Source organism: Nyctereutes procyonoides, unplaced genomic scaffold (genome assembly GCF_905146905.1).
Source record: "Nyctereutes procyonoides isolate TBG_1078 unplaced genomic scaffold, NYPRO_anot_genome, whole genome shotgun sequence".
In the NCBI taxonomy this organism is placed as follows: Eukaryota; Metazoa; Chordata; class Mammalia; order Carnivora; family Canidae; genus Nyctereutes; species Nyctereutes procyonoides.
Window position 1 is genome coordinate 7,797,125 of NW_026575030.1, and position 19,740 is coordinate 7,816,864.

At 50.2% G+C, this 19,740-nt stretch overlaps 1 protein-coding gene across 1 annotated transcript in view; it reads left to right on the top strand.

Annotated features, from left to right (window-relative positions):
- The window catches only part of MARCO (macrophage receptor with collagenous structure), a 37,783-nt gene that overhangs the window by 8,887 nt on the left and 9,156 nt on the right, over positions 1-19,740 (top strand). The window contains exons 2-11 of the mRNA XM_055316301.1: positions 4,445-4,546; positions 5,409-5,630; positions 6,720-6,755; positions 11,570-11,614; positions 11,894-11,938; positions 12,231-12,338; positions 15,046-15,144; positions 15,242-15,277; positions 15,965-16,063; positions 16,156-16,218. Coding sequence (XP_055172276.1) covers positions 4,445-4,546; positions 5,409-5,630; positions 6,720-6,755; positions 11,570-11,614; positions 11,894-11,938; positions 12,231-12,338; positions 15,046-15,144; positions 15,242-15,277; positions 15,965-16,063; positions 16,156-16,218 — 855 coding nt within the window. The remainder of the gene's footprint in view (positions 1-4,444; positions 4,547-5,408; positions 5,631-6,719; positions 6,756-11,569; positions 11,615-11,893; positions 11,939-12,230; positions 12,339-15,045; positions 15,145-15,241; positions 15,278-15,964; positions 16,064-16,155; positions 16,219-19,740) is intronic.

Genomic DNA, 19,740 nt, shown 5'->3' on the forward strand with positions numbered 1-19,740 from the left:
AATTTATGATGTTTGGGGTTTGCTCAACTTCTTGAGTTTGTAGGTTTGTGACTTTCACCAAATTTGAGAAGTTTTCAGCCACCATTTTTTCTTAAAATATACTTTTCAGTTCACACTCTTTCTAGGACTTTAACAATATGAATATTATGTATTTTGTTATTGATACATAGATCTCTGAGTCTTTGTTCATTTTTTTAGTTGATTTTCTCTGTTTTTCAGAAAGGGTAATTTCTATTGTTCTAACCTCTAGTTCATTTATTTTTTCTCTTATCACTTTTATTGCACTATTGAGCCCATCTAGTGAGGATGTTTTTAAAGATTTAATTTATTTGAGAGGGAGACAGAGAGAGAATGAGTGAGTGAGAGCACAAGAGGCAGGGGAGGGAGAAGCAGACTCCCCTCTGAGCAGGAAGTCTGACCTGGGGCTTGATCCCAGGATGCTCAGATCATGACCTGAGCCTAAGGCAGATACTTAAGTGACTGAGCCACCCAGATACCCCGGTGAGATTTTTTTAATTGGTGCTTTTAAGTCCTATAATTTCCATTTGGTTCTTCTTTATATTCTCTACTTTTTTTGTAGATTAAAATTGTTTTGTTTTAAGAGTATTTCTAACTGATCATTAAAGTACTTTTGTTATGCCTGTTTCTAAATCCTTATTGAATAATTCCAATGTTTGTGTCATTTCCATGCTGACTCCTATTGATTTTTTTTAAAGATTTATTTCTGAGAGAGAGAGAGAGCAGGGGGAGTGGCAGAGGGAGAAGGAGAAGGAGAATTCTCAAGCAGACTCCTCTCTGAGTGTGGACTGTGATGCAGGGTTTGATCCCAGGACTCTGAGATCATGACCTGAGCCAAAGTCAAGAGCTGGTCACTGAACTGACTGAGCTACCCAGGTGCCCTGTTGTCTTTTTTCATGCAAGTTGTGATTTTCTATGCTCTTGATATGATGACTAATTTTTCATTGTACTGTGGACATTTTGTATAGTATGTTAGAAGACTCTAGATTCTATTAAAATCTTCTACTTTAAATCATACTGTTTAGGTTTATCCCATAAAATTCTGGCCTACTTTTGTGGGCTGTGTTTTCAATAACAATTTATTTTTCAGAGCCTTGACTGTCCTGTTCTGGTCTGCTTTGTTCAGCTGATATAATTGGTCTTCCTTGCTCTCTGCTGGTTCTGCCAGCAGGGACAGAAGGTGTTTCTTCAGACTGCCCAGTGATCGTGGGTCAGGGGTGGGACACATCAAGCCAATAGGGCAGAGACCACTTTTCTAGGCCTGTTCACCAGCAGCCCAGTGCCAGGAGCAAGAAGAGGGGATTTCTGCACCCACCAAGCTACCTGCTGCCACTAGGCAAGGGGCCGGGAGATTGCAGGTCTGGGGGCCCTAGAGTTTGTATGCAGACTGGTTTTCTTCATTGAAATCTTTTATGGAATTGAAATTTTATTTCCCTCTGGAGCCACATTTTCACTGCGGGTCAGACAATAGAGCTGTCATATTTCTGAAAACTGTTTTCCTAAAATCTTCACGTGGACTCACCATAGTTTACTCCAGGGATGCTCATTCTAGTTTACTCAGCTCTAGTTTATTGGATGCTTCATTCATTCTCTCATCTCAGACTACTCTTCCTCATTGGAGAAATCCACTTTGGAGTAAACATTCCTTTGCAGGGTCTTCTATCCTCTTAGACATCAACACAGAAGGTAAAGTGTTTATCAGATTTTCTGCTTTGTAAGTGAGTTAGATAAATGCTACAGATTCAAAATTCCCAGTTTCTAAAATACCTTGTCTCTATGTTACATGATAGCTCTGGCTTAAAAAAGCATCCTGGGCCTGAGTGGATACCTTCAAACTATTCCCATTCATACTACCAGGATGGCTTTTCCTCTTACTATCCTCATTCAAATGCCTTCCACTTCTCCTACTATCTGGTTTGAAAATATCTATATTTTCCATGCTGGCTTTCATTGCCATCTTTGACCTCTATGTAACTTGTGCCTCTGAAGCATATTATCTTTCTTTTTCCATCATTTCTACAAGTTTAGTACTGTCTAAAAGATCATATTCATTGTCCACCATCTTCTGTTTAACATGAGGCTTCCCTTGTGTGTTACCCATCCTCACCATGACTGTATGCTTGCCTGAGTTCTGAGGTTGCATTCCTGATGCTTTTCCAACACTTCTAAACTGGCATTGTTCCACTCTGCACATGTTCAGGACCCAAACCTCTGCAGCCACTCATTCACCTTTCCATTTATCATCTTTCCAGCACATTGTGAGGTAGACACCATGCTAGTGCTGGAAGACAGCCCTGGAAGCTTCCAAGATATTGGGGGGAACTGAGACATAAACAGACATACTTCAGGATGATGGGTGCCATATCAGGTGGAAACACAGAGCGACGTGGGGAAGCAAAGCAGGGTCCCACCTAACCCAGGGAGGTCAGAGAATGTATCTTGGGGCAGGATAAGCACCATTGTGCTGCCAAAGGATGAGGAGGAATTAGTCATGCAGAAGGTAGGAGGTAGGGCTGTGTTTCAGAGAAGATACATGCCCCAGAGTGAGAAGGCTATAACAACAAGTGGTCTGGTCTGTTGGTTGGGGTTCACGTTGGGGGTGTGGTGTGGAAGTACAGCCAAAGGAGAACTGGCAAGCAGCACGTCTTCCTGTGCCAGCAGACGAGTTGTTTGTCTCAAGGACAGTGAATGGCCACCAAGGGCTGAAGGCAGGGAAGTGACTTGGCCAGGCTGTTAGAGAGTTCACTCGGGCTTCTGTGTGAGTCCCAATTTGGGAGGTGCAGTGCAGGGGATACTGTGCTAGACTGAGAATAACCAAATGCCACCAAATAAAAAACCATCCAACCAAGAAACCATTCCTCCTGCTGCCTGCCAAAGTCATCTTGAGACCACCATGCATTAGGCAATGCTAAAGCAGAGCTTTCTGTTCTGCAGGTGGCGGGAAGGAATTTCAGCAGAATAATGAAGTTTTCACAGGTGATAGAAAACAGACTCAAGGTTCACACACATCTATTACAAGAGTCAACCGAAAACCCACCATCAACTATCACAAAGCCAAAAATATGTTCACATGCCCCTATTCCCTCCCATGGGATGCCCACCTATGATCGCTTTTCCTTTCACACCTGCTTATTTCAACTGTGTTTTTCCACCTGCTAATGTCAGCATAGACTAGTGAGGCAAGTTCAGGCCTTGGGGTTAGATGGACCCAGGGACATATGCCTGTTGTATTGCCTTAACTTCTCTGAACCCCAAGTCTGTCTAAGAGGATGATCACACTTACCTTGCAGGATTATCAGAAGCATTATAGACAGTATCAGACAATGCCTGGCACCGAGTAGGTACTCTGTCAGTGTGAGTGGTGGGAACCACAAGACCTTCTGCAGGCTGGCTCCCTGCCTTTGGACACCCCAAAATGGGGACACAGCTGGCATGAAGGAAAGACTGGAATGGGAACCACGGTGGCCTCTTTTATAATGCCCCAAACTGGAAACAGCTTGCCAACAGGGAAATGTCAGCATGAATTGTGACTCTTGCCTTTAAGGGACATTAGGCAGCTATTAAAAGAATAGTTAAATCTTTCTCTACAAAATAAAAAGACAAAACAAACAAATAAAAAACTATAGGAATGTCCATGGGAAATCATCCACTGCAGAAAGCAGTGTGCTGTATTATATGTAATAAGATATTATTTACATAAAATCAAAAGAAAAAATATATCTAGTAGTGGAAGGGTTCATCAGTTTCTAGAAGCAAACAGTCTAGTAAGAGGGCCACACCCCAGAATGCCATCAGAGCTTCTGTCAGCAGGTTAAGACACCAGGGAACTGAGGTCCCTTGAAGTCTCTGATTATAAGATTATTAACCCTTGTAATGTTCTCTATATTTTTGATAAATCATATCAAGCATGTTTTATTTTTATAAGTAAATAATCTAAAGAAAAAAGAAAACAAATGTCCAAATCTGAATTCCAGATCTGTGTCTCATAACTGATTAGGTATTTCAACGTCTCTAAATATCACTCAGAGTTTATCAAGTGCTGACAATCATCCTCCTCCCAAAGTTTTGAAATTTAAGTATGTACATTCATTAATTCACCTGATAAACATCTCTCGAGAGCTCTCTATCACGGGCACTACACCAGGGCTTCGACAGTGCACCTTGTTTAAGAACCACACTCTACCAGCTAGCGATGCATGACACAGGTGTTTGCCCAGCCACACAGATGAGTGACCAAGAATGGCATTTCTTGGCTTGTGAGAAGAGGAGAATCTGAGGGAGGATTCGGGGATAGTGGGACTTTGTGTCTTTACCCTCCACCTCACAGGGAGCCGTCTGCTCATGCAGAGGGGATTCTGACACAGGTTGAGGCACCCTTGGTCTCTCCCTTCTACAGAAGCCACCTTCTGCTGTGGTTATGTTTCAGATCCAAAGCCCAAGAAGAGAAAGGGGGTGAACTGCTTCATGGTCCTAGTGGCCATCTACCTGATTCTGCTCACTGCAGGTGCTGGATTGCTGGTGGTAAAAGGTAAACAAGTCAGGCACCTGTCTGGTGCCTCCTGGGGTGACACAGGGCTCAGGTTGAGTGGAGAGCCTTGGAGTCACTGCTGCCCCTGCCTGCTGATAGAGAGTTCTTAACTTCTGGATAGCCAGGTAGCCACATTGATGGGGTCGGTGCGGGGAGGTGGACAGGGGAGTGTGTGCATGTGTGTGTGTGCGTGCACGCATGAGCACTCATGTGCATGAGAGAGAGAGAGAGAGATAGAGACAAACAGAGAGACAGAGGGAGAAAGCACATGATCTTGTGTGTGTTAGAGCAGTGAACAATGCAATAATTTCACATGAGTTTGCCGTATGCATCTTTCATCAAGGATCCCCAATGTCTGAGTGGGAAGGGGCTTTATTGATCAGTGTTCATGTTAACATGATTTTACTTCCGAAGTGTTAAGATCATGAAGCAATTCCATCTGCAGACACTGAAGTCACTCAAGAACATCGTGTGGTGCCCAGCTGTCATAAACATATGTCACATGTCTATTAAGGTCACATGTGATTAGATCAGACCAGCATATTCGTCATCATACTCTCATTCCCAGAGCATGCAGGAAGGTTGAAGATTGATCATGATGCTGTGGGTGCATCCCTAGGCCATGAAGGAATAGTCTATGAACATATAACGTCATGCCTAAGTGCAGAGTTTACACGTGCAAGATATAGAAAGAGCTCTATGCTCATGCTAGGTCCTCACAGCACATGAAATGTTGCGTCCAGTAGTCAGGACCCACAGAAGTTATGCACATGTGACACAAGAGTGTTGGGGATATGCTCAAATGCCTGGGGCTCTAATGAGGTTCCTAAAAGAATGCTTTGGGTGGGGGTGGGGTGTCCAGTTCTGAATCTGCAGGAGCGGCTCTGGGCCATAGAGATTCACTTCACCAATGGAACGCTGGCCGCCGAGGACAGCCCGTCTTTCTCTTTGCTCCAATCAGTGCCCATCCCGCATCTCACTGGGGGCACCTTGGGGCTGCAAGTCCTGCAGGCCCAGATCATCCAGGTCCGCACCAAGCAGGAGCACCTGCTACGGAAGGTGGATAACTTCACTCGGAGTCCAGGTTTGGCCCCCTCCCCTCAGCACCAGGATTTCTCAGGGGATAGGAAGTAGGAGCTGCTGGTTCATGGGCAAGGGGATCCTTGGGCCTGAATCCCCTTCCCTAGCAAGGAGAACATTCCAGAACGCTGGGGTGCAAGGAAAGGGGTGAGAACCATATGGAGTAGGCATGAGATGGATCTAGAATGTTTGGGAGGATAGGTCGAGTCCTAGGACCACTCCCATGCTGCTGACTAATGCTGGCCCATGGCTGGGGAGACAGAAATGGCAGGCCACGGGGAGACCCTGGGGGGAGGGGGCTCCTGCTGGGGAAGCACGGTAACTTGGAAGATGCGGCCACAGCCAGGAGAAAACAGAGCCAAAGGTGGAGATGCCAGGGCCCTTCCTTCCCTGGGTTTTCTCAGAGCCTTGAAGCTGGGTCACGTGAGATTGTCCTACCACTACCCCCACTACTCTCTCGGTCTGTGCCGGAACAGGAAGGGCTGACTGGTGCCAAAGCAGCTCTGAGGTGTGACCTCATTGTTGCAGAGTTCACACTGTCACATGGAGCTCCAGCCCCAATGGCTGGGGTGAGCTAGGAGTTAAGGGGTGATTCCATGACCGTGGTTCTGTGCCCATGGGATCAAGTGCTGAATGAGAACAAGGTCCAGGTGGGCAAATCCCCCAGAGGCTGCGGTCTTCCCAGTGACCACAGATGAAGGCTGAGCCACCATGTGGGTGAAAGAGGTGATGGCTGTGGCAGAGGGGCAGGGTCCAGGCTCAGACACAGAGACCATCCCTCCCTTCCTTGAGATGTGAAGGAGCTGGCTGTGATCCGCACGAGGGGCCTTGCCCTTAACCCGAGGCTCTTCCTTAATGGGTTTGGCTCCCAGGGATCTGCAGCCTCCGGTGTAGACCAGAGATGCAACTAAACATCTGGCTTTTTCCAAAAACTCATTCCTGGAAAACATCTAGGCATTTGTCTCCTATTAATCCCCCAACTGCCTGAGGCTCTTGCTCTTCAGCCTGGAGGACACAGCCTTCGGACTCAGAGCCGGGTGCTCTAGATGCATGTGCTCACACCAGCCTACAACCCTCTCTTCTCCCCTTGCAGAGCTGTTCCGGATCAAGGGGGAAAAAGGCAGTACAGGTACGTTCATTTCCACTCTGACCCGTGCCGCCCACTGCTTACAGCCTTCCTCCATGGGCTCCTGGGCTTGTGCCTTTCTGGGCCTCGACCCCAGGTTACCTTCCGTGGTCCCCCACAACTCCCCACAAACTCACTGGTCCTCAGTTGGGTCTGCTCTCTGTTCCCTGACCATGTTGGAAGTCCTGCCTTCTGGGCCTTTACCCTGCTCCTCGCCTGAAGTGGGAAATAGCTTCCCCATCCTCCCCTGCCACACACACACACACTCATCCCCAGCAGCCAAATCTAAACTACCTTCCAAGGCCAGCCCAAGGGCATCCCCCTCAGGTGCTCTCTCCCCCTGGCATCCCAAGTGTAGGACTGTCTGCCATAAGCACTGTTTCCAGATGCCTCTTACCCAATACCTAGCTGGTCACCCCATCTGGCTGTGATCATGTCCAGGGGTGCATTGTTTATGTCTCCTAGAGCATGTAATGGGAGGGGCAGCCTCTATGACCTGAGTTCTTTTTCTTTTCTTTTAAATCTGTTTATTTATTTACTCATGAGAGACTCAGAGAGAGGGGCAGAGACACAGGCAGAGGGAGAAGCAGGCTCCGTGCAGGGAGCTCGATGTGGGACTCAATCCCAGGACCCCAGGATCATGACCTGAGCTGAAGGCAGACACTCAATCACTGAGCCACCCAGGCATCCCACAAGTGCCCTCTTTAATACCCATCACCCACCTAGCTGACGTTTATTTTTTTATTTTTTTTAAAGATTTTATTTATTTATTCATGAGAGACACAGAGAGAGAGGCAGAGACACAGGCAGAGGGGGAAGCAGGCTATATGCAGGGAGCCTGATGTGGGACTCAGTCCCGGTACCCCAGGATCACACCCTGGGCTGAAGGCAGGCGCCAAACTGCTGAGCCACCCAGGCATCCTGTAGCTGACATTTAAAGTCTGCTCCAGTGCCTGCCCCAGGGCCTAGTGCTCCAGGACCAGACACAGAGCCCAGCTCAGCCCTGGGTGGGGAGCAACCTCCATGAGGTCCCCCTCTCTCTGTCTCTGTTTTTCTGTGTGTGTGTGTGTGTGTGTGTGTGTGTGTGTGAAGGTACATGGTCCCCGACTTACAGCAGCTCCATTTGTGGTTTTTCGACCTTACAATGCTGTGGAAGTGATACCCGTTTAGCAGATGCTGTACTTGAGGTTTTGAATTTGGATCTTTTCCCAGGCTAGAGACTTGCTGGCACGATGCTCTTGTGATGCTGGGCAGGGTAGCTCGGGGTCAAGCCAGGCAATCGCAAGACCAGGGAACTGTGATACACTGACAAGCACTCTGTCCCCCGACAGCCACTCTGCTCTCACCTTCAGTACGGGGGTCAGTAAGTTACATGACAGTCACCACCGTATCACAAAACAGGATTTGTGTTACATGAGTTTGCGCACCTGTGGGCTAATGCCAGCGTTCCGAGCATATTTAAGGTAGGTGAGCCTGAGCTATGATGTGTGGTAGGTAAGATGTATTAAATACATTTTCGACTTAAAATATCTTTGATTTCTGTGTGTTTAATTAACAGTATGTAACCCCGTGGTAAGTCGAGGAAGACCTGTGTGTGGAGGGTATATATATAATCTCTAGCTCCATCTCTGTGTCTCTCTCCATCTCTCTCTGTCTCTGACTGCCTTTGTCCTTCTCTCTCTGTCCCTCTGTCTCTCTGTCTCTCTTTCTCTCTCTCATTCTTAGAGCCTAGAAACCAGAGGCAGGAAACTGATTCTAGCAGCAGGGGCTCAGCAACCCCCCAACACCTTCCCAGTTTCCCCCATCACCCTGGCCTGCCCGGGGAGGCCTCAATCTCTCTCCCTCTGGACCATGGCCTGCCTTCCCTGGTCAGGGCTCCCCAGAGGCACATTTTCCTGCACAGGCCCCTGGAGACCAGTAGGTGGGTCCCCAAGGTGAGTGGTTTGGCCCCAGGCAACCTCCTGTGAAACTGCACACTGGCCTAGGCTTCCAGAACATTGGGGGGGGGGGAACTTTGTGCCTAAGTCAGGTTTTGGGAGAGGGTAATGTGGAATCCAGCCATACCTCTCTATTCCTCCCCTGTGGGTTCTGGGCTTCTCAACAAATATTTACTGAAAGCCACTCAAGGATCAAGAATCCGCCCCCGTCTCCCACCCCCCTCAAACACTGGGAATGCAGACTTAAGAAGGCAAACAGAACCCTTGCCCTCAGGGAAGCATGATTTGGTGACAGCCCTGGCTTCTGCTCTGAGAGATGGCGGCAGCTCCCTTGGTAAGGAGAGTGTGGGGGAGACCTAACCCCCTCGTGTGCCAGGGAAGGCTCCTGGAGAGACCTTTCAGCCTTGACATGAGTGTGAGTGGAAGGTGCCAGAGAATATGGATCCCAGGCAGAGACCCACACATGCAAAGGCCCTGAGGTAGGAAGGGGCTTTGGTGAATCCAGGAAGGCAAAGAAGGAAAACTCACATGCTGGAGTACAAGCATGAGAGGAGCGGAGGTGGGAGACAGGCTGGGAGCCGCAGAGATGAGGCAGCCCTGGATCGGGGGACATGAAAGCGCTGCCCCAAGCTCCATGCAAGGCACTTTTATCCATGCCTTGTTGACTCCTTACCCTACACCCAAGTGGCTGCTATTATCCCCATTTCACAGATGAGGAAACAGCCTCAGAGGGATGCTGACTTGCTCAAGCTAACTCAGGCAAGGCTGGAGGAGCAGAGTCAGACTCTGGAGGCAGCCTGAGTCCCCTCCTTGGCCCGGGGCCAGGCTACCACAGCAGAGCTGGCACAGCCTGTGCAGCCTCGGTGGGAGGGAGCCATGCGATCTTAGGGGCTCACCCTGAAAACCCCTCTGAGGGACTGGACTGCTTCTGTCAACAGTGAGGCACTACTCCTGAAGGGCCAGGGGCAGGAGTCTCTGACCTTGACCCCTCCACCTGGGGGTCTCTGGGGTTCTTGCCTCTTCCCTCTGGCTAATACAGGCAGCGAGAGCGTACTTTCCCTGGGTTTCTACTGTGTCCCATGACCCCATGTGGTCCGAGGTCCCTGTGAGGCAGGTGTTGCTGTTCCCATGCTACACAGGAAATGGGCTGGGCCAAGGGAAGTCTCTCATACAGGCCGCACAGCTGGTGAGTGGGGCCTAGCTGTCAAACCCTGAACTGATTCTCAGCAATGCCTTTTCCTGAGGCTTGTCTGAGAGGGACTCTAGTTACCCATCCTGCTTCCATCCCTCTGGACCCCAGTCCTGTGGACACAGGATTCATATGACATCATGAATTCCACAGGTTGGACTGGGGTTCTACTCTGAAATAGAAAGCTCGTCACAGGCTTTGTCATCATAGTGTCCTGACATGGGTACAGGCTTTGTCACTGGGAGACCTGGACTCTCCAAATGAGTGACCTCAGGCAAAGCCATACCCCTCGGAAAGTCACTCTCCTCCATGGCCATGTGGGGGAACACTCTATGGTCTTCCCCCAGTTCCTATGCTGCAAATCTAACCCCCAAGATGACTATATTAGGATGTGATTCGGCCACCAGACTAGGGCCCTCTTGCAAGGGATTAGTGCCCTTAGAAAAGGGACTCCAGTGAGCTCCCTCACCCCACCCCTTCTCCGTGTGAGGACACAGCAAGGAGTCAGAGGTCTGCAACCCAGAAGAACTTGACCACACTAGCACCCGGATCTTGAACTCCAGCCTCCAGAGCTGTGAGAAATGAATCTGTTGTTTCTAAGCCACCTGCTGTGTGGTGGTTTGTTATAGCAGCCCCAATGGACTAAGGCAGAGGAGCCCTGTCCTGCCCTCCAGGGTTGTTTTGAGTCTCAGTCTGCACAGCAGCCCTCGGGAAGGGAGAGAGCTATATGTAAGTGACAGCAAAACCAGGTGCCATGTATCCAGAGTCAGCCACTAGGTAAAATGGCCCCATTTTACTGACGAGGAAGCTGAGGCTCAAAACGAAGTAATTTGCCCAGGTCACCCTGCTGAAGGGGTAAGGCTGCTCCTTGAACCCAGGTCTGCCCGACACAGCCTCCCTCAGAACACATCACCTATGCATCTGTGGCTCACCTGTTAGGCCATGAGCTTCCTGTAGGAAGGGGCTCTGCTTTTTCTTTCCTTCTGACCTTCCACACAGTTTGGCTCATTCTGGGGCTCAGTGACAGTTTGTTGAATAAATAATGGTGTGGTAAGCGTGATAGGTAGCTCGTCTTCTTCAGGTCTTTCAGGTCAAAAGGGACCCAGGTCGGGGCTCCCTGGGTGGCTCAGTCAGTGAAGTGTGTGCCTACGGCTCAGGTCATGATCTCAGTGTCCTGGGATCTCTGGGGATCCAGGCCTAGGTCCTTGAGCCCCCTGCTCAGTGGGGAGCCTGCTTCTCTCTCTCCCTCCACCCTCCATCCTGCTTGTGCTCTCTCATGTGTGCTATCACTCTCTCTCTCAAATAAATAAATAAATAAAAATTTTAAAAAGAAGCAGATGGTTAGTGTCTGCCTTCAGCTCAAGTCATGATCTCTGGGTCCTGGGATTGAGCTCCACATCCTGTTCCTTGCTCATCTGGGAGTCTGCTTCTCCTTCTGCCTCTCTCTCTGCCTCTCTCCCAGCTCGTTCTCCCTCTCTCAAGTGAATAAATAAAATCTTTTTAAAAATTTTTAAAAAAAGAGGCCCAGGGCATGCCTGGCATCCCCTGTCTGCCAAGGCCACCATCTGAGAAGGGGGCCAGGGGGCCGAGGCATGCCACGGAGGCACAGATACTGGCACTTGTCTACTGGCCCCGCAATCCTTTTTCTCCTTCTTGTTCAGGCTTTGTTCTGAATCTCTCTTCCTTTCCAGGCCCTCCAGGACTCCAAGGCCCACCTGGAATCAAGGGAGAGGCAGGTGAGTAGGGGCTGGACACATGCACACTGGGCACAGGGTCAGGAGGCAGGGGCCTCAGCTCTAAGCCTAAGAAACTCAGCATTTTATTTTCTCTCTTTTTTGTTGTTATGAAGAGTGAAATGTCCTGGTCAGTGCGTGTGGAGGGGGGGCTGAGACGAGAAAGAGAGAGGCCCCTCTCTCTTGTCCAGGTGCCAGGTGCCTTGTCCTCCTACAGGGCTCTAGAATATCAGCTGACCCAGGAACCAGGAGCACTGTGACTGGTTCTTCTTTCCTTCTCAGGCCTCCAAGGACCCAACGGTGCTCCCGGGAAACAAGGAGCCTCTGGTAATGCGTTCTTCCTCTGCTTGGGTTCAGCTATGCCTCGGCTGAGGTGCTGAGCCAGTCGCTCAGTACCCCCTCCACGTGGCCCCACATGCAGACCCAGAGGGTCGGTGCTGTCCCACAGTGCTCTGCTCTGGAATCTTACTGTGCCTCATCAAGACACCCGAGAGATGACCTAACATCCCCCTGGCTTCCTCTGGGGGCCCCTTTCTCCTGGATGCCCCCTGCCCTGTTGTCCAGGAGTCCATCCCAGGAGGACAGTGGGAACCTACCTCGTTGGCCATTCTCTGCCCAGGCACACCAGGACAGCGGGGAGAGAAGGGCAGCAAAGGTGATGGGGGTCTCGTTGGCCCGAAAGGGGAACCTGGAGCTAAGGGAGACAAAGGAGACCTGGGCCTCCCAGGTAAGTGCCCTGGGGGGGGGGGTATCGGTGCTTGTGGGGGGGCCTGAAGGCTGGGCCCCAACCCTTTGGAAGAGTGTCTGTTTTGTCCCACTGAGGGCAAGGCTGTGCTCTGCCTACCAGCCTCCCGAGAGCACACATGAGGTCCCTTCTATCCAGACCAGCAGAGGCCAGGAACGTGAAAGCTGAGCAGTGTGTGTGTGTGTGTGTGTGTGTGTGTGTTAGTGTGTGTGCATGTGCAGGGTGGGGGTGGGGGAGCCACAATCTCATGCCAGGCATGACCTGTGATGACAAGGCCATGCCAGGAGCTCAGAGGAGAAGAAGGCAAGGAACAGCAGTGGGACCTGACATGGGCACTGGGGACGAGGGGAGCCTGACAGGCAGGGAAGGTAAAGGTTGATTCCTGAAGCAGATGCTACCTTAGAACCATTTGGGGCACTTGTCCAAAGTCCAAGAGTCTGTGTTTCAAAGGCCTGGATGCTTCTGAACACCGGCAGTCCAGGGGGCACGCTCTGAGAAGGACAGCCCCAGGGGCTCTGGTCATGACTGAGCGCCTTCATGCCCCATCCAGATCCTATCAGTCTGGATCCTGATATCTCACTAGCTGTGTGACCTGGGGCAAATGATTCAACCTCCCTGACCCTCAATTTACTCACATAGAAAAGGGGCATAATAAGAGTAACCTCTAATAAGGATTAGTTAAAACAGGAATATAAGACATGAGATGGATGGTGAGGTACCTGCGAATAGGAATATTTATGTTATAAGAGACTAGGGTGCTTCGAGAAGAGGGCCCTTAGGGGGAAGTGTCAGCCATGCTCCAACATTAGAAAAGCACTTGTGGAAGAGAAAACAGACTCGTTGGGGATGCCCAGCAATGGAACAAGGAGCAATGACCTAGAGTTTCAAGAGAGCCAGCTGTGTGGAGATAAGAGAGGAAGAGGGGCATCGGGACTTAGGGTGGCCCTTCGAGGAAAAGGGCTCGCATGCGCAGGTGTCAGGGGCACCTGCCAGCAGGGGATGGGGCTGCGGGATTCCCCTTGGCAGAATCGAGGGGCACGTTTGCACCAGGCAGATGGTGAGACAGTTGACCTCCCAGGGGGCCTCCAACGGCGCCAGTCTGCAGTTCCTCTGCAGCAGGAAAAGGAAGCCCAGACTTTCTCAAGGTGGCCCTGAGAGCCCACAGACTCCGGCCCAGACCACGCTCCAGAATCTTCATGCAGCCAAGCAATTCCCATAATATGATGGTTCTGGCCAGCCTAGAGCCATCTGGCACCAACAGATTCCTCTAGGAAAGTCATTCCTGGTCCCTTCTAACAAATGCTATTTGTCCCTTCGGCGAAAGTGGACACCCTGAATGACCAAGATTTGATTTCATTGGTGCTTGCCGCTGAGGCTGGCTCTCAGAGATCTCATCTGTGACCAAGTTCTCTGTGGTTGTTTTGTTTCCTATCAAGGAAATAATCATCCTTCCAGTATCTAAACCACCTGAAAGAACCTATGTCCCAAACCTTGCCCCTAACATCACCCTAAGCTTAGACCCAGAAAGCTTTGCATGACTGGTGATTCTTCCCTCTGCTTCAGATCTTTTTTTTTATAAGATTTTATTTATTCATTCATGAAAGACACACACACACAGAGAGAGAGAGACAGAGACACAGGCAGAGGGAGAAGTAGGCTCCACGCAAAGAGCCCGATGTGGGACTCGATCCTGGGTCTCCAGGATCACAGCATGGGCTGAAGGCGGGCGCTAAATCGCTGAGCCACCCCGGGATCCCTGCTTCAGACCATTTTGTCTCCTTTCCTGATTCACTGGAGAGAAGGCTGGTATCCCTCTGAGTCCTCCCAGCTCTGTTATCATGAAAATAATGGAATGGAGCCTTTTAACCAAATTGCATCCCACTAAGCCTGTCCCAGGGTAGAGGGAGCTGCTCGGGGTGGGACTTTGACTTTAGCTCCCAGAACACCAGCCAAGCCAGTGGGTTGCTGATGAGCAGACCCAGCAGGGGCTTGCAGCTGGCTCCGAAGTCAAACCTGTGGATTGGGAAGGGGTGGCCAGATGCTGCTCTGTGAGGAGCCTCCCTGGATTGATATGCGGGGAGCAGTGGCAGAAAGGAAGAGGGAGCAATGGAGGACCGAAGAGAGGACAGGCTGGGATGAGCCTCGAATGCTGATAACAAGTGGAAAATTTGAAACCTCTAGCACCAGGAGAGGCCGTGACTGAAGCACTGGCAGGAATCCGAGCTGCTGTAATGTTCTTCTTCCACCCCTGCCTTTGAGTCTCTACTCTCAGCATTTGGAATTGACTTTCTGGAATATTCGGATTCCGGTTCAGGGTGGGGGCTTGAAAAATAATCCCCCAAATGCACACATGAAAATGATGGGGGTAGCGTTGGCTAAGCCTGGGCTGTGGTCCCTCCCCAGGGCAGCATGCTGAGGAAGGAGCTGAAAGTCTGGCTTCTCCCACCTGCCACTGCTCATCAGCCAGGCCAGGGGACCTTGGCCATTTCTCCAAGAGTTCACATCTTGTCTCTGGGGCAAGGTGGTATGCTCCTTGAGGGCAGCTATTGTATCTTCCACTTCTGGGCCCCAGGTAGAAGGAGCTCAAGGAGTTTGAGTTTGGAATTTGGGCGGGACGACAAGGGTCAGTAGGATCTGGGAGGGGAGTTTGCCCTTTTCCTGTCCTGACCATGACTCCTTGATTTTTCAGGAAGCAAGGGAGACAGGGGCATGAAAGGAGACACAGGGGTCATGGGACCCTCCGGAGCCCAGGGGAGTAAAGGTGACTCAGGGAAGCCAGGCCCCCCAGGTAAGAGGCTGCCCATTGACCTGTTGGGCATTTTCTTGTCCCCTGGCAGACTGAGCTGCAGGGGAACAAGATCCCTGAAAGTCCTTCTTCCTTGTAGGTGTGGCTGGTTTTCCTGGAACAAAAGGAGATCAAGGTGAGAACTCGGAATCCAGGGATCATTTGGGCTGCTGCTGCTGCTGGGCACAATCAAACCCAGGACATGACTCCACTGTCTTTTATTTCATTGTACCATTAACCCAAAGTCCTTGGGGCCTCTTAAAACCTGGCCCTGCCTGAGAGGAACAGGGTTTGTTGTTGGTTTTTTTTAAGATTATTTGTTTGTTTGTTTGTTTGTTTGTTTATTAATGAGAGACCCAGAGAGGGAGGCAGAGACACAGGCAGAGGGAGAAGCAGGCTCCCTGTGGGGAGCCCGATGTGGGACTCGATCCCAGGACCCCAGGATCACAACCTGAGCCAAAGTCAGATAGCTCAACCACTGAGCCACCCAGGTGCCCTGAGGAACAGGCTTGATTGGTGTTCTGTCTCAGAGCTAACCACACTTTGCCACCCAGGGTTGTGGAGCGGACATTCACAACCTGGGGTGCCTGGTGGGTCCTGACACTGCGGAGTAGTGGCAGAGATGAACAAACTGCTCAGGCTGTAACTTTTCTCCTGCTGATTGGACTAGTTCATGCCTTCTAAGGGAGTTGGTTAAAGCTGCCCCGGGGAACATATCAGGTGGTGGGAGGTACCTGTGCCACTGCTGAGAAGAGGGACGTGTTGAGGGGTGGGCAACCAGGCTCTCTGGCGACCACACCAACCTTGCAGTTGTCACTTGCAGGACAACCTGGAGAGAAGGGTCTTCCCGGGTCCCCCGGCACAGCAGGATCCCCAGGTGCCAAGGGTGAGCCTGGCACCGCTGGCTCCCCTGGCCTAGCAGGTGAGGTCCTCGGGCCTTTGGTGGGCGTGGGGAGGGATGTCTGAAGATCCACGGAGCCCAGCCCTCATGTGCTCCGGGCTTCTGTTGTACAGGACCACCAGGGAGACCCGGGAGTCCTGGAACCAACGGCATGAATGGAAGCAAGGGGGAGCCAGGTAACAGAGGGTGTGGGTAGGTGCTGGGTGGGGTGCTGGGTGTCAGGGAAGGACAGGGAGGAGGGCTGCCTCCCAGTGGGCCCACCAGAAGGAGGCAGAGCGTCACTTGTGCTCTGGCCCCTGAGGTACCCTGGTTAAGGAGAATGCTTTCTTCTGCCAGGGCCCTTTGAGCTCAAAGCCCTAGGGCTATCCTCTCCTTGCCAAGGTCCCTGAAAGGCCCCAATGCCATGACCAAACTTCTACCATTAAAGAAAAGAGAAGGGCAGCTGCCCCATATTGTCTCCTGGCCTGCCTTCCAGCTGTGTTCACAGTTTCCGTTCTCTCCAGCTGACTTGCAATGGGGCCCCAAGGGTCAGGGCTCTGGAGATTTGGGCAGGGAGGTCAAGAAACCCCTTCTTGCATATTGTCCCAAAGGTGGCTCAGGCTGAGAGGAGTGACCCACAGTAACCAAACTCACAGTGACTACTGTATAAACCTTCATGCCAACTTAATCTACATTACAAACCATCGTGCCAACTTAGTTTAGGTTGTAAACCATCAGACCAATGTGGTCGACTTTATAAACCTCTATGCCTATTTTGTCTAGTCACCAAGTAAGTCTGAGCACCTACAGTGGTCTAGAAAGTCTGAGCCACTGTGTGGGTGTTGGGACACCATGATGCATTAGACCCACTGCCTGCCCTCATGCATACAGGTCGGCGCAGAAGACAGGCAGGCGGACTTGCCAGACTGTGTCTGGCACACTCTGTTGTGGGCTTTTGCGTGGAGAAGTGCAAAATTCCCTTTAGAAAGTTAAGTGCAGCCTGGAGGTGTCTTAGCAGTGCAAGGTCAAGCTCAAGGGCTGTGCAGCTGCCTAGGATGGCTGTGGACCGTCTGCTGCAGCCCCTCCTGCCAGAGCAGAAGGTCGTGTGTGTTAGACAACCTGATGGCCCACGCAGGGCTGTGTGCAGACCCACACCAGGGGCAGGTCCACTCAGTGCTCATTGATCAAGCTGTTGACTGATGGACAGATTGATTCCTTAAACAAATGTGACTTAATTCAGCTAAATGCTTCAGTTTCACAGTGTCCCCTATCTGGTAGGGCTGGGAAAAGGCAGAGCAGCTCCGGAGTGATACTTGAGTCTTATAGAATGAGTGGAGCCTGGCCATGTGGAGGAGGGGAAGGGAAATCTAGAGAGAGAGGGAACTGAGCAGGCGAAGTCAACAGAGGAATGTGGGAGGGCTCTGCAGCCTGCTGTTCCTGGTGTCTGGGGTTGGGATGTGAGAGAGGGTCAGAACTCTGGTCAGAGGGGTGGGTGGGGCCACCTCCTGGATGACCCTGGACTCTGGGCTCAACCATTGTGGTTTTCCCCAAGATTATCGGGCGCCAAGGCACAGGCAGCTCTAGTACCCTCTGTCCTTCCAGTCCATCCAGCTTCAGAACTGATTTCTTTCTCATGGACTGTGTGTCAGCGTGAGCCAGGAATCTACTACCTGATGCCATGTAGACTCCACCTGAAGGCAGCCGGGAAGGTTTCACATTCTGAGTGTGGTGATCACATGGCCCTGACCTGTTGGCCACTTCCTGATCTTAAATGTTTTTGCCTTCCTTGGTCCCAGATAAAATCTGGGGGTCTGACTTAGGGCCTGAAGCTGCCCTATCCCCATGTTTTCCCCTTGGCTTCATAGTGATGATGGCTTTCGTCCCTCAGTTATAGACAGTGAGTCTCTCTCCCCACCCTTCCCCAGCCTCCCCCCACTCCCAGACTAATGGTGCTTAACTAAGTAAAGGACATTAGGGATAAAACACGATTTTACCCACAAGGGACACTGTGTCCACTCCCCGGGCCCTCAGCCTGTGTCTCCCACTGTGTGAGGGTAGGGGATTTTGCCCTCCACTCCACATCCTTGGAGGGTTTGCATAGCAAGAGCCCGCTGCTCCTGATAATGAGCATTTCCATGACAACCCAGTGAGATAAGCACTATTGTTGGTGCTATTTCACAGTGACTTGCCCAGACTTGAGGAACCAGGAGGTGGTACAGCCAGAGTTGGAATCCAAGCCTGGTTGACCCAAAGCCGGGGGCCTTATCCATTACCCTCTGTCATGCTCTCTTCCTTCCCAGGCAGCCTGAAAGTGCACCCTACCCCCATCAGGCACTCTGATGAGCGACACCTTTTCTCTCCATCCCAGTCCAGGAAGGATTAGAGCTGAGGCTACAGCTCTAATCCTTCATCCTGAGACAGAAACATGATCTTCTCAGGCCCTGCTATGGCTCTTTGTTATTTATCCCAAAACCCACCTCCCTTATAGCACAGAGACCTTTGGCCCACAGCCTAGGGATCATTTTAAATCCATTATCAAGTTCCTGTATATGTGTTGAGGTTTTTGGGGGATCTCCATCAATCAGGCCTAGCAGTGAATACCAACCAGGCAAATTCTAAGGGTTATTCCTTACTGTCTACCCAAGTAAATATGGTGATCACATTTTCAATTTGGAGCATGTGATGATTACGACTTATGTAAAATTGCATAGGTTTTCCACACAAACCCACAGGCTTGTCTTGATCTAGTAGCTAATGACTCACATGGACATCTCAAGAAGGAATTCCCATAGGTCCATAATCTGGCTGCACATAGGCAGGTCTATATATCATCCCAAAGTCAGAGGTTAATGAACCCTTGGAGAGGTTAGATTTCTTATTTATTTATTTAATTTTCTAAAAAAGATTTTATTTATTTATTCACTCAACAGGCTTTGTTGTTTTTTTAATTATGTATTTATTTATGTATTTATTTATGTATGTATGTATTTATTTATTTATTTATGAGAGACACAGAGAGAGAGGCAGAGACACAGGCAGAGGGAGAAGCAGGCTCCATGCAGGGAACCCGATGTGGGACTGGTTCCAGATCCCAGGATCATGCCCTGAGCCGAAGCACATGCTCAACCACTGAGGCACCCAGGCGCCCTCCTTTTATTTATTTATTTATTTTTTTGAAAGGTTATATTTCTCAAGTGAGAAAAGGAAGGATGGGTGGTGGGAGTCAGATCTTCTCATCATGGAAGATAATACATACTTTTCAATGTCAGGACATTGGTATTCCCCAAACTAGAGGTACTATGATGTTTGTCCAATTTAGGTTATATCAAATCAGTTTTTCAATCCAATGTACTTCCCATTTTGTAAATAAAGTCATTAATCTCTCAAGAGAATATCCAGCCTCACTGGATGAAAACAGAGAAATTATAGTGCCTTCACTTGACCTGGGTAACAGCCAGATCCCATTATTGAGCATTCATTATTTAAAAAAAAAAAAAAAAAAGATCAATCTGTTTAGAGTAACAATGCCCCTTGGCCAGGCACTGTGCTTGGAATTTATTCCCATAATCTGAGTTCATCTGCTCACACCCCTGAATAAGATCATCACGATCTTACAGCTGAGGGAGCAAACACTCCCGGAGTTAATATACTCTGAATCTAGGAGTTAACCCCAAAGTCAGATTCCAAAGTGGTGCTTTTCCAGATTGTATGAATAACAT